Source organism: Eurosta solidaginis, chromosome 5 (assembly GCF_040869045.1).
Source record: "Eurosta solidaginis isolate ZX-2024a chromosome 5, ASM4086904v1, whole genome shotgun sequence".
In the NCBI taxonomy this organism is placed as follows: domain Eukaryota; kingdom Metazoa; phylum Arthropoda; class Insecta; order Diptera; family Tephritidae; genus Eurosta; species Eurosta solidaginis.
Genome location: NC_090323.1, coordinates 276,751,410 through 276,767,025, shown reverse-complemented (window position 1 = coordinate 276,767,025; position 15,616 = coordinate 276,751,410). Strand labels below are relative to the sequence as shown.

The 15,616-nt window shown below is 38.9% G+C and overlaps 1 protein-coding gene across 6 annotated transcripts in view; it reads right to left on the bottom strand.

The window, feature by feature from the left end:
- Positions 1–725: 725 nt before the first annotated feature.
- LOC137253662 (cuticlin-3) overlaps positions 726–15,616 on the bottom strand; it is a 194,526-nt gene continuing 179,635 nt past the window's right edge. For all 6 annotated transcript variants that reach the window (XM_067791029.1, XM_067791024.1, XM_067791026.1 and 3 more), the window contains exons 9-10: positions 1,812–2,053; positions 726–1,744 (exon numbers count right to left, since the gene is read on the bottom strand). In XM_067791029.1, coding sequence (XP_067647130.1) covers positions 1,262–1,744; positions 1,812–2,053 — 725 coding nt within the window. In that variant the 3' untranslated portion in view covers positions 726–1,261. The remainder of the gene's footprint in view (positions 1,745–1,811; positions 2,054–15,616) is intronic.

Sequence of the window (15,616 nt, the reverse complement as noted above, 5' to 3'; positions counted from 1 at the left end):
AAATTATAAGAATTATGTTTGGATGAAATTTGAATATATTCATTATGCAGGGCAAGGTTGACAATATCTGGTGTAGGTGCTGCGCTTGTGCGTGGCAAGGTAAGGTGAAGGTGAGTGATAGGGAAATGACTTATTGACGGACGAACAGACCAAGGTCAGGCTTGGGGGCACTGTAAGTAAACAGGAGTCAGCACAGTACCCACCGTGCGGTGCAAGTTGCACTGCAGAGGGAGGGTAGACTCCACCTGACAGGACAGGCCTTCATCTTTTTCCCCCTCTTAACTTTGCCCCTCACGTATGTTTCCATCTCTTTAAGCTTTCCCTTCTTTTACAACACATGCAGGTATGAACTTTTCTTGTTCTTGTGGCTGCGGGTGCTCCTCACCACCTAAACAGTCAGCCACGTAACAATACTCGTCCACATTAATTCCTTCCAACTCCATTACCTCTCGTAGCCGTGCTTGAAGTTCGATCTTATTGCCGGTTGTATTCAATCCACGGTTCTCCAACTCCTTTTTCAGTTGCTGGAACCTTACTTAATTCACTTAACTTTTCCATGTCCAAGTTGTATTCGAAATCTTCAGAATTTATTCAACGATTCCTCTTTTGACACTAATTGTAACGAATTTAGTGAAATTCCGCCTATTTGCAACCTTCTGCTTACGTTCGTGTCTCTAAACTGTTGAATAAAACACTCCAATATTCTATATTACAAAATGGTCTTTATTAGACTTCTTTGAAAGTACTTCGCAATTAAACTTCACTTCGCAACTGTGCTTAAATCAAACTGATTCAGATTACTCAGCTTTCGCTGCTTTTATACTCTGTGCCTAAATATATAGACGTTTCTTCTGCTAGAATTTTCTACTTCGTTACCAACTATCCGCTACCAGCTATAAACTACATATACACGTTTATAGCCTCTCGCATAGCCATACGCGCATTTATATGTGAGTAATACCACCGATGACTACATCTGTTTGTGAGTTATCTCTTCGTTGCCCTGTATGTATGTGGGTAAATGATGATTAATGTGTTTATGTAGCTTGCTTAATGCTTCTGTTGTTGTGCCTTTATTTAATAATTTTATATTAATAATTGGAGATGGTAATATTCGTCACAATATGCTGCATATATGTATTAGTAATTACTTATGTACCTGCATGTACTCTAGTCGACAAATTTATTTACACAATAGCACCCTATTATCCCTACATTTTATTAATAAATACTAATCGTTTAGTAAATCAAACATATGTAATTAGTCGATTTGGCCCTTATGCGTAATATATGTGTCATATAACGACGAATCTTTGCTGCGTCGCTTTAGGCGTGAGCAAGTAACCATCAAAGCCGCAGAAAGTACGCATAATAGTAACGAGAATGTCGCAGTTAGCGCTGAAAATGTTGTTGTTCTAATGCAGGTTTGGGGTGCAGTTACTTCTTGTCTATGCGCATCTGAGTAAATATCGTCGCCGTCAGCTTCCCCCTCTTGAAGGACACGGAGCGACTGAAATAGGTTCACATTCTCTGATAGTGACCCGAAGGGCTTTTCCGTGGTTTTTATGGTCTTTATCGTCTCATCAAAAGTATTTTCGGAGTCAGCTGATCTTGGAAGTAAAACTGCATCTGGTTTCGTTGTGTCTACTGTGGGATCCATATTTCCTTGTAAACTTGAGTCTGTTGAGTTCGAAACATCCCGCTTCGTTATTACTTTCTGATTGCGCCAGTGACAGGGCTGACTCTAAAATAAGAAAAAAATGCTATAGGTTACAAAAGTGTGCCCTTAAAAATATGTTAGTCACACTTACTGGACACCGGCCATGGCACATGCGAACATCGCATTCTATATAAAGTGCTGGAGAACCAGTGAAACGAAATGTTTTCATATATGCGTAAACTTGTGTCTCAAAAACGCCAGAATCGGACCAAGATCCACGAAATCGCGAAATAAGCTTATCATCCACCGGGCAACCATACCCGTCTATTAGCTGAATTCTTTTGTTTGCGCCGTTATGTGCGTAACAGTCGTTTACGACTATGTCGAAACCATCTGTAAATAAAAATTTGTTAACATCAAAGTTGTAGTATAAATATTTCAGACTCTAGAGAAAATACCGCAACACTGTTCACAACTACTATATAATCTATGTGGCGAATTATGCAAAAATAAGGGGCACACTAATACACCAATAACAGGCTGTATGGTCTTTACAGACTACATGGTCCCATCCTGCTTCGAAGGAGATCTTTGATACAATAGATGGATAGCACGACAGCTAGGTACCCAAACAGTTACAACCTTTATAACGGACCCATTCAGCCTATATAAATAATACTGTATAGATATAAATACAAGTGTACCCGGCAGACCGTGATCAACTTCCACTCCCACTCCCAATCCAAGCTGCATTTTCACTCGCACCCCCATTAGTACTCCCACACCCATCCTACTACCACTGACACTTTCCAATCCCACATACATTCCTAATCCCTCTCCAAGTTCCCCTCTCTTTTTGAATGTAAGGTATCTATGTATCGCACGTTTTATTGTAAACTAATGTAATGCAAAGTTTTCAGTTTCTGAGATATTATGATATAATTTAATACTTGCTGATGACATTATGTTCAGTCTCGTATTATACTCAATGAGATAAAAATGACAGAAATGGATGTCTACCCATCTTTTTCATCGGGCCCATATGTAATATATTGTAACAAATTTGCTGCAAATCCTCTTATTTGCCCTTTTGCTAGGTTCGTATCGCTAAACTGTTGAATAAATAACTCCAATATTGAATAATGGAAAAATGGCCTTTATTAAAATACTTCACAATAACACTCAAACTGTGCAACGAATAGCTTAATAACCAAACTGATAGCTTAAATGAAACTGACTTTCAAAATAATACTGCTATTGCTCGCTAGATATCGTCTTAGTCGTAACTGCTTGACAACTCAAATCAAACTGAATTCCAGCGCCTCTACAATTGTCGCCTTTTATACCCTTTGATTTCAACCTTCGCATCTTCTAGTCGATTCCAGAATCTACTAGTCCAGCAGCTCTCAAACTTCTCAGCTGTAACTACAATTGCAAAATTGTATACATCTTCTAGGCGCTTCCAGAATCTACTAGTCCAGCAGCTCTCAAACTTCTCAGCTGTAACTACAATTGCACAATTTTATAGTTTTTCTCATTGCATACTTATAGGAGTATCTCAGATATATGCATGTGTTTGTGCATTGACTCTCCGCTGCTCGTATACGTACATGGTACATATATGTAGACGCAGTTATTGTTTCGTTTATGTAGATACATAATGATTGAATTATTGATGTGCATTCACGTCACTGCTTAGCATCGGCTTAGAGACGATAGCATCGCTCAGTGCTGCTAACATTCGTTACACTGCCCTCCACCTAAGTCTGATCGTCCCGATCAGACAAATCTCTCGACCTAAACGCCGCTAGCAACGCCAAATGTACCACTCTTCTATTTCGTGATTTCCCAATTGCTTGTATGCGGTAGATGACATCACTGATCATCTTCACAACCCTGTACGGGCCTTCCCAACTGCACCGATATTTGGATGGAACACCTTTCCGCCGGTGAGGGTTGTATAGCAGTACCAAATCTCCCTCCCGGAAACCTTCCGAATTATTTTCCTTGTCGTACCTGTGTTCCATCTTACTACTCATTATTCTGGATCGGTCTCTCGCACTCTGTTGCTTGACCAATGAAGAACTACTTTGTAGAGCTTGTTCTTGACGGATTGGATTCACATACTCAGTATCGTTCCGACGTTTCCCAATAGAAGTGCGCACTGGCTTGAAACCATCCATGCATTCTTTCTGAAAAATTCTATCAGTCATTTTAGTGCATCCATTAGGGTTTGTCGATGCCGGTCTTTTTCTCGCAAGTACTTTTAATTTCGCTTTATTTGGCACATTCGATCCATCAACCTTTCCTTTTGACTTTCGTGGCCTTTGTCGAGTCTTCTCCACCAGCACTCGCTTACTGCTGAACCCTTTTTATACTCAGTTGAGCAGAGCTCACAGAGTATATTGTCACGGATATTACCACCCCTAAGTTATCCCATCACTAAGGCGATGCTAAGGCCATGCCAAGCAGTATTTACGTTAATAATCAAATCAAGTATACACATATATAAGGCAGCCCAGAGAGATGTCACACACAGATCCATTTACTTATACGGCTATGTGCGCGCGAGAGACTGTTTACTACAAACATTCACATCAATAATTCAATCTTTATGTATCTACATAAACGAATAAATAATTGCGTCTACACATATGTACGTATACGAGCAGCGGAGCGGCAATGCACAAACACATGCATATATCTTATCTCAGTGGTCACAAGAGAGGGCAATAATTTGTGCACGTAGTTGTGGCTGGCGATTTTGTAGCCGAAACAACTAGTAACTTCTGGAAATCGAAGAGCCTAGAAGTATGCAGCGTAAACTATAAAAGCGGTGCAGGCGAGTAAGAAGTATTCAGTTTTGATTTGAGTTGATCAACAGTTGCGACTAAGACGATATCTAGCGAGCAATAGCAGTATTATTTTGAATAGTGGAGTTTCATTTGAGCTATCAGTTTGGTTATTAAGCTATTCGTTGCACAGTTTGAGTGTTATTGTGAAGTATTTTAATAAAGGCCATTTTTCCATTGTTCAATATTGGAGTTATTTATTCAACAGTTTAGTGATTCGAACTTAGCAGAGGATTGCAAATAAGAGGATTTGCAGCAAATTCGTTACAATTGGTGTCAGAAGAGGAATTGTTGAATAAATTCCAGAGGACAACAAGGACATGGCAAAGTTCAGTGAATTGAAGATCCAGCAACTAAAGAAGGAGTTGGAGAGCCGTGGATTGAATACAAGCGGCGTTAAACTTGAACTTCAGGCACGGCTACGAGAGGCAATGGAAGTAGAAGGAATTGACGTGGAAGAGTATGACTTTCATCTTGATGGCGAGGAAACAACAAAAATGGAAGAGACAGTTACGCAGACAGTTACGAGCACAGACTTGAACATGATTTTGGCTGCAATATCTGCTCAAACATCGACAGTGGCTTCTCAACTGGAAGCGCATAAGACAGATATAACATCTCAACTGGCATCCAAGATGGAAGAACAGAAGACACGTATTGCAGAAATGTCGTCAGAAATAACATCAAAGATTGAAGCACAAGAAACGCGTATTTCAGAAATGTCGACACAGATTACATCCAAGATGGAAGCACAAGAGGAACGCTTATCATTTCAGGTGGCACAAATGTCTTCGCAGTTAGAAGCACAGAATACAAAAATTGTACAGCTCGAGGACAAAATGGATGCCGAGATAGAAGCTTTGAAGGATCGGATTCAGGAGTTACAATTGAACCGTCCAATCACTTCAATGTCTACTCTGAAGGTAAAATCCCCAACGTTTGATGGTTCTGTTCCATTCCAGGTATTTAAGCTCCAATTTGAGAAGACGTCGGCAGCGAACAGCTGGAATGCTGAAGATAAAGTTGCAGCTCTGTTCGTGGCATTGAAAGGGCCAGCAGCCGAAATCCTACAGACGATTCCCGAAGGAGAGCGGAACAACTATGAAGCATTGATGGCCGCTGTCGAGAGACGTTACGGAAGCGAGCATAGGAAACAGATATTCCAAATTGAGTTGCAAAACCGTCACCAAAGAGCGAATGAGACTTTGCAGGAGTTTGCCTCGGATGTTGAAAGGTTGGCTCATCTCGCGAATGCGGACGCACCCGTGGAATACACCGAGAGGGTAAAAATCCAGAGTTTTATAAATGGCATACGGGACGTGGAAACGAAGCGAGCTACATACGCAAACCCAAAGCTCACATTTGCTGAAACGGTATCACATGCATTGACTCAGGAAACTGCCTCCCTATTAAGTAAACCAGCATATAAGGCTCATCGTGTAGAAGTAGAAAGGCCAGAATGGGTAGACACAATTTTGGAAGCACTGAAGGGATCACAACAGAAAAATGCCGGAGTTATTAAGTGTTTCAAGTGCGGCAACCCAGGTCATATTGCACGACATTGCAGCACCGGTCCGAATAGCTCCAACAATGTGGGTGGCCGTAAACGCAGAGCTGAAGGAGATGAGCAAATCTCCAAGTCCACTCAATCGTTAAACTAAAGCGAGTCAGCCGCAAGGGGCGACAGCTGGCTCCCTCAATTGAATGCCCCATAATCTCTATCTCACAAATTGGAAGAAGGTCAAACAATCTTACTGTCGCAAGACATGTGGATGGAAAGGAACGTTTACTGACTGTAGATACGGGTGCATCTCATTCCATCATTCGGGCGGATTTAGTCAACAAGAAGATAACACCATTGCATGGAGCAAGATTGCGTACAGCCACTGGAGAAGACAGCACGGTTCTAGGAGAAGTATCATGTGAAGTCGCAATTGGGAACGTCACGGTAGTACACAATTTTATAGTGGCAGAGATTGTTGATGAAATCATAATTGGAGTGGACTTCTTAATCGACCAGGGCATCAAGATCGACATGCAAAGCAACCCGATGCGATATAAGAACATGGATGTACCACTTAATTTCGGCTACGAGAGAGGCTACAGCAGTAAACGAGTGCTGGTGGAAGAGAGTCAGCACATACCACCAAAATCCGAAGCAGTCATCTGGGCAAAGGTTGATGGAGATTGTGGGACAAACAAACTGTGGGTTGTCGAAGCAGCAAACAAATCAGCACTAAACATACTTGTAGGAAAAACCCTGGCTATGACAAAACAAGATGGACGTGTTCCGGTAAGAGTACTCAATGAGTTCAATTCACCACTCAAACTAACTAAAGGAGATATTTTGGGAAAATGCCAAGAGGCTGAAGTAGTTATTAACTGTGAACAGCTCCAGGAACACGTTTCAGCCAGTAATACTAATCTTTCAAATGACATCACGGCATGGACGCAGGAGCTAGAGGAAGCATATCAGAGTAAGGCAAAACAACTGCTCCTAAAGTACGCGAACATATTTGACCAGGATGGTTCTAAACCAGGCCGCACCAACGTTGTGAAACATCAAATTGACACTGGAGATGCGAGGCCGATCCGTCAAGCTCCACGTAGTGTTCCACTGGCGAAGCGGCAAGTTGTGAGTCAAATTATACAAGAAATGAGCGACAGCGGCGTCATCGAACCATCAGCTAGTCCCTGGAGCTCACCGGTACTACTTGTAAAGAAGAAGGATGGAAAAATGAGGTTTTGCGTGGACTACCGGAAGGTGAATGACGTTACGAAAAAGGATGGCTACCCATTGCCAAGAATTGACGACACTCTGGACTCGCTCTCTGGTACGAAATGGTTTTCCACACTGGACTTGAAAAGCGGCTACTGGCAAGTGGAGGTAAAGGAGGAAGACAAAGAGAAAACAGCCTTCAGCGTCGGAGATGGTCTTTGGCAATTTACAGTAATGCCCTTTGGACTATGTAATGCACCAGCTACTTTTGAGAGACTCATGGACCAGGTACTGAAAGGACTACATTGGAAAACATGCTTGGTGTACCTGGACGACATCATCGTATTGGGCAAGAACTTTGATGAACATCTTAAGAACTTGGAGGAAGTTTTCCAGAGAATAGCTGGCGCTGGTCTGAAGTTAAGTCGCAAAAAGTGTGCGCTGTTTAAAAAGGAAGTCAATTATTTGGGTCACAAGGTAACGACAGAGGACATCTGCACTGCGAACGAAAAAATAGAGGCTGTAAAGGATTGGCCAAGACCACAGAACCTACATGAATTGAGAAGTTTTCTTGGGCTGTGCACATATTACCGCCGATTTGTACCAAATTTTTCCAGCGTAGCCCATAGCCTCCATGAGCTTACAAGAAAAAACTAAGCTTTTGAATGGAAGAAGGAGCAAGAAGTGGCTTTCCAAACATTGAAGGAGCGTTTGTGCACTGCCCCAATGTTAGCATATCCGATTCCAGGAGCAACATTTATTCTGGATACAGATGCGAGTGGATATGCTATAGGAGGCGTTTTATCACAACTGGTCGATGGACAAGAGAAGGTAGTTGCATATTACAGCCGTTCGATTGGAAAACCAGAGAGGAACTACTGTGTTAGGTAAATATCCAGTGTAATGTGTTGTGCAAAATAAATATGTGCCAAGTGGAGTAAGTCTTCTGGCTTAAAAAGCATTTCCGCGCAATATATATATATATAAATATATCTATAAATTTATATATACATGTATATTCATATACATTGCACTGAAAAGCTATACTTATTTTTTTTTTTTTTTATGTTGTTCCCCACCCTTTTTTTTCTTTTTATTGTGATAAGCCAAAGCAATAAATCCTGTGAGCTCTGAAAGGCTAGTAGATGGTGAAGCCAAAAACAAAATCTCCTTTCAAAAGTTTTCAATTCTAGTTAGGGAAAGCTATACCAAAAAAATCAAGATCAGCGGGCCTAAGTTCACAAACAAATTGTTAAAAAAAAACAAGATTTCTAAAAATATTCAACAACAAGACTTTGCGTTAAGAAATTAATGCCGAATGTAATCGAAGCAACCAGCTGTTAAAGCAAAGGTGAAGATGTGCTCATACCATGGATCCCAATGATTCCTACAGATTTGCCATTCAATTTTAATCGCTTATAGTTTCCTGTACGCCTTTCTTTTGCAATTACAATCAACATCAAGGACAATCACTCACTGTTGCAAGATTAAATTTAGAGAGTCCGTGCTTTTCCCATAGCCAGCTATATGTTGCTTGCTCTAGAGTTGGAACGCAAAAAAATTTTTTGCACTTGCATAACAATAAGATACAATAATAAAATGTTTTAAACGAAAATTTCACCAAATATGCGTAGAAAACGCAATTCAATTTACAGAACAATAAAATAAATTATCAACAAACAAAAGAGAAACAAGTAAGGAAAGTTAAGTTCGGGTGTAACCGAACATTACATACTCAGTTGGGAGCTACGGTGACAACATAAGGGAAAATAACCATGTAGGAAAATGAACCGAGGGAAACCCTGGAATGTGTTTGTATGACATGTGTATCAAATGAAAGGCATTAAAGAGTATTTTATGAGGGAGTGGGCCATAGTTCTATAGGTGGACGCCATTTAGGGATATCGCCATAAAGGTGGACCAGGGGTGACTCTAGAGTGCGTTTGTACAATATGGGTATCAAACGAAAGGTGTTTATGAGTATTTTAAAAGGGAGTGGGCCTTAGTTCTATAGGTGGACGCCGTTTCGAAATATCGCCAAAAAGGTGGACCAGGGGTGACTCTAGAATGTGTTTGTACGATATGGGTATCACATTAAAGGTATTAATGAGGGTTTTAAAAGGGAGTAGTGGTAATTGTATAGATGGTCGCTTTTTCGGGATATCGCCATAAAGGTGGACCAGGGGTGACTCTAGAGTGCGTTTGTACAATATGGTATCAAACGAAAGGTGTTAATGAGTATGTTAAAAGGGAGTAGGCCTTCTTTCTATAGGTGGTCGCCTTTTCGAGATATCGCCATAAAGGTTGACCAGGGGTGACTCTAGAATACGTTTGTACAATATGGGTATCAAATGAAAGGTGTTAATGAGTATTTTAAAAGGGAGTGGGCCTTAGTTCTATAGGTGGACGCCTTTTCGAGGTATCGCAATAAAGGTGGACCAGGGGTGACTCTAGACTTTGTTTGTACGATATGGGTATCAAATGAAAGGTGTTAATGAGTATTTTTAAAAGGGAGTAGGCCTTCTTTCTATAGGTGGTCGCCTTTTCGAGATATCGCCATAAAGGTGGACCAGGGGTGACTCTAGAATATGTTTGTACGATATGGGTATCAAATGAAAGGTGTTAATGAGTATTTTAAAAGGGCGTGGGGCTTAGTTCTATAGGTGGACGCCTTTTCGAGATATCGCCATAAAGGTGGACCAGGGGTTACTCTAGAATGTGTTTGTGCGATATTGGTATCCAATTAAAGGTATTAATGAGAGTTTTAAAAGGGAGTGGTGGTAGTTGTATATGTGAAGGCGTTTTCCAGATATCGACCAAAATGTGGACCAGGGTGACCCAGAACATCATCTGTTGGATACCCAATGGGTTTTTATTTCTTTTTTTTTTTTTTTTTTTATTTCGCCCTGCAGAACTTTTTCATTTGCTTCTACTTAATATGGTAGCTGTCACAACCTTTTTAAAAAGTTTTTTCTAAAGTTATGTTTCGCGTCAATAAACCAATCCAATTACCATGTTTCATCCCTTTTTTCGTATTTGGTATAGAATAATGGCATTTTTTTAATTTTTCGTAATTTTCGATATCGAAAAAGTGGGCCTGGTCATAGTCGGATTTCGTTCGTTTTTTATACCAAGATAAAGTGCGTTCAGATAAGTACGTGAACTAAGTTCAGTAAAGATATGTCGATTTTTGCTCTAGTTATCGTGTTAACGGCCATGCGGAAGGACAGACGAACGACTGTGTATAATAACTGGGCGTGGCTTCAACCGATTTCGCCCATTTTCACAGAAAAAGTTAACGTCATAAAATCTATACCCCTACCAAATTTCAAAAGGATTGGGAAATTTTTGTTCGACATATGGCATTAAAAGTATCCTAGACAAATTAAATGAAAAAGGGCGGAGCCACTCCCATTTTGAAATTTCCAAATTTCATCAAGATACCTCAAAATTTACCCAAGTTATCGTGTTAACGAGCGGACGGACGGACGGGCATGGCTCAATCAAATTTTTTTTCGATCCTGATTATTTTGATATATGGAAGTCTATATCTATCTCGATTCCTTTATACCTGTACAATCAACCGTTATCCAATCAAACTTAATATGTGTGAGCTCTGCTCAACTGAGTATAAAAAAAGTGAACCAAAAATTTCGTGAAACAAAATTGAACTGAACCCTATACGTGGAACCACCCCCAGGCTAAATTCTCCTCACAAAATAATACTTCGCTGGCGCATACAAAAATTATACACATATAAATACAGTCAAAGCTATTAAAATTAAATCGCTGCCAGTCTCTCCGTCCTCTCTGTTGTTGCTGTGGTTCTTTTTTTTTTGCTGACTTTGTGTTTTTCCTTTCTTGGATTATTTGATGTTGCGTTCCCTCTCCACTGCTTATAATAACATAGCGCTAAGGTTTTTTTTTTATTAATATATCGGGTTTTCCTCCTTATAGATTTCCCGCCGGCTTTCATGCAATTATGAGGAATTATTTTCCCTCTATAAACTTTTGAGTGGCTGTGGTCCCGAGATAACCCCGCCGGGTGAGGACCTGTGATAGAAATAGATAAAAAACCTTATTAAGAATTCTATTTGTTTGGATTTATTAATTCTATTTATTTGTATTTTATTATGTGTATGTGTGTATATGTGGCTACGTAAATGTGTGTCTTACTTATTCGCATTAATTATTTCATACTTTTATTTATTTAATTAATTTATTTATTTATTTAATTTATGGTATGACAGTGGTTATACATTTAATTTATTTAGAAAATGGACAATACTATTTCTTTTTTCTTAAATGTATTTTGGTTTAATTTATTTTATAAAATAGCAGTATTTTTATAACGCTTGATTTACTTAGGGTTTTATTTGTTTAATGTTTTCTTTGGTTTTAGGTTTTATTTAATTTTAGTTTTTATTACATTTTATATTTTATTAAATTGTAGATTTTATTTAATTTTTATTAATATTATATTATATTATATTATATATTTAAAATTTTAAATTTTATAGGTTTTTTTTTTTGATTTTATTAAATTTTAAATTTTATTACATTTTAGGATAATTTAATTGGAGATTTTATTAAATTTTAGGTTTTATAAAATTTTAGGTTTAATTAAATTTTATATTTATTGAATTTTTGGTTTTTATTAAATTTTCGATTTAATTTAATTTTAGGTTTAATTAAATTTTAGGTTTAATAAAATTTTAGGGTTAATTTAATTGTAGGTTTAATTTAATTTTAGGATTTATTTATTTTACGCTTTTATTAAATTTTGTGATTTTATTCAACGTTAGGTTTTACTTAATTTTAGCTTTTATTACATTTTCGCTTTTTACTGAATTTTGGGTTTTATTATCATTGTAAGTTCAAGTAAATTTTAGATTTAATTAAATTTTATATTTTATTAAATTCTGGGTTTTATTAAGTTTTATGATTTTTATAAATTTTGGGTTTTAGAAAAGTTTAGGTTTAATTAATTTTTAGATTTTATTTAACTTTATAACTTTATTAAATTTTAGGGTAATTTAATTGTAGATTTTATTAACTTTTAGGTTTTATCAAATTTTAGGTATAATTAAATTTTATATTTTATCAAATTTTAGATGTAATTAAATTTTTGGTTTTATACAATTTTTATATTTTACATTTTAATTGATTTAAACAAACTGGACTTTTCACTTACCTTAAAGCTTGTTGCAGGTCCGTTTTGAGTGTACCGGTGGCCAGTTCCGTAAACTTGCGGTCACTTGCAGTACAAAAAAAAATTGAACTATTTTTACAAGTCCACTTTATAAAAAAACTTTTTAATATTTTTTTTTCGCACTAGTTATATGTAAGACCTCGTTTTCGGTCTTGGACACTTCGATCATTAATTTATATTTTATTTCGGCTATTAAGCACAGCCATCGCCAAAGTGGAACGGCAGGTTTCCCTCGCCCGTTTTTCACTCAACACCCGTAGGAATTACCTATACATTCTTTCCACTAAACGTTATTGTAACGAATTTACTTGCAAATCCTCTTATTTGCCCTTTTGCTAAGCTCGTATCACTAAACTGTTGAATAAATAACTCCAATATTGAATATTATTAAAGTACTTCGCAATAGCACTTATACTTTGCAACTAGCTGGCTTAATAACCAAACTGATAGCTTAAATGAAAATGAATTTCAAAATAATACTGCTATGGCTTGCTAGATAGCGTTTTAATCGGAACTGCTTGATAGCTCAAATCAAACTGAATTCCAGCGCCTCTACATTTGCTGCCTTTTATTCTCTCTGATTTCAACATTCGCATCTTCTAGGCGCTTCCATTTCCAGAACCTACTAGTTGCCATCAGCTCTCAAACTTCTCAGCTGTAACTACAATTGCACGATTTTGTAGCTTCTCTCATTGCATACTTTCAGGAGTATCTCAGATATATGCATGTGTTTGTGCATTGATTCTCCGCCGCTCGCATACGTACATGGTACATTTGTGTAGACGCAATTATTGTTTCGTCTATGTAGATACATAATGATTGATCTATGGATGTGCGTGATATCACTGTTTAGCATCCGCTAAATCAGACAAATCTCCCGATCTAAACGTCGCTAGCATCTCCAAATGTACCAATCTTCTACTCCGTGGTTTATCAATGCTTTGTATGCGGTAGATGGTATCACTGATCTTCTTCACAACCTTGTACGGGCCTTCCCAACTGCACCGAAATTTGGCTGGAACACCTTTCCGCCGGTGAGGGTTGTTTAACAGTACCAAATCTCCCTCCAAGAAACCCTCTGAATTTTTGTTCTCATTGTACCTGCGTTTCATCTTACTACTCATTATTCTTGATCGTTCCCTCGCACTCTGTTGTTTGGCCAATGAACTTCTTCGCAGAGCTTGCACTTGACGGATTGGCCTTGCATCATCATTATCGTCTGGACGTTTCACAACAGTAGTGCGCGCTGGCTTGAAACCACCCTTGCATTCTTTCTGAAAAATTCTTCCAGTCATTTTAGTGCGTCCATTAGGGTTTGTCCATGCCGGTTTTTTCTCGCAGGTACTTTTAATTTCGCTTTATTTGGCACATTCGATCCACCAACATTTTCTTTTGACTTTCGTGGCCTTTGTCGAGTCTTCTCCACCAGTACTCAATTACTACTGAACCCTTTCTCCAACTTGAAGTTAAGTGGTATATCCTGGTTCTCGTAACGCATCACCGTTCTCTGCATATCGATCTTGATGTCATGGTCAACCAAGAAGTCCACTCCCCATATGACTTCTTCAACGATCTTCGCCACAACCAATTTGTGTAGAACCGTGACCTTTCCAATCAAGACTTCACATATCACTTCTCCCTGGACTTGGTTATACTCGCCAGTGACCGTACGCAACCTTGCTCCAGGTAACGGTTTTACTCTCCTGTTGACCAAGTCAGATCGGATCAAGGAATGAGATGCGCCCATATCTACAGTCAGTACACGTTCTTTGCCATCCACATTCCCTCTGACGGTAAGACTGCTCGATTTTATACCAATTTGCGACACAGATATCACAGGACATTCAATACCTGCGGCAAGTTTTCGTTCTTTACAACTGACACGCTTTTGCTCATCTCCTCCAGCTTTGCGTTTACGGCCACCCACTTTGTTGGAACTATTAGGACCAATATCGCAATGACGTGCAATGTGACCGAACTTCTCGCATTTGAAGCATTTGATAACTTTTTCACTCCGCTTTTGCGATCCTTTCAGCGCCTCCAATATTGCGTCTACGCACTCTGGCCTTTCTACTTCCACACGGCGTGCTTTGAAAACTGGCTTACACAGAAGCGACGCTTTTTCCTGAGTCAGAGCTTGTGACACCGTTTCTGCGAATGTTGGCTTTGGGTTTGCGTATGTAGCTCGCTTTGTTTCGACGTCCCGTATGCCATTTATAAAGCTCTGAATCTTTACCTTTTCAGTGTATTCCACGGGTGCGTCCGCATTTGCTAAATGTGCTAGCCTTTCAATATCCGACGCAAACTCTTGCAATGTTTCAGCAGGCCTCTGGAAGCGGTTCTGCAACTCCATTTGGTATATCTGTCTCCTATGATCAGTTCGGTATCGTCTCTCTAAAGCGCCCATCAATGGTTCATAACAGTTCCGTTCGCCCTCTGGAATGGTTTGTAAAATGCGTAACTCTTGTTCTTTCAGTTGTGTTTCCATCGTTGATGTTATTTGTGTCTCTTGGGATTCCATCTGTGATGACATATACGTTTTCTGTTCTTCCAGTTGGGATGCCATATATGTCTTCTATTCTTCCAATTGCGTTTCCATCTTGGATTTAATCTGTGTCGACATTTCTGACATACGCGTTTCTTGTGCTTCAATCTTCGATGTTATTTCTGACGACATTTCTTTTACTGTCGATATTTGTGCAGCTATTGCATCCAAAATCATGTTAAAGTCTGTGCTCGTAACTGTCTGCGATGTTTCGTTTTTCTCTTCAATTTTTGTTGTTGTCTCGTCCCCATCAGCATAAAAGACATACTCATCCACATCAATTCCTTCTGCTTCCATGGCCTCTCGTAGCCGTGCCTGAAGTTCGAGTTTAACGCCGCTTGTATTCAATCCACGGCTCTCCAACTCCTTCTTCAGTTGCTGGATCTTCAATTCACTGAACTTTGCCATATCCTTGTTGTCCTCTGGAATTTATTCCTCCTCTGACACCAATTGTAACGATTTTACTTGCAAATCCTCTTATTTGCCCTTTTGTTAAGTTCGTATCACTAAACTGTTGAATATATAACTCCAATATTGGATAATGGAAAAATGGCCTTTATTAAAGTACTTCACAATAACACTTATACTTTGCAACTAGCTGGCTTAATAACCAAACTGATAGCTTAAA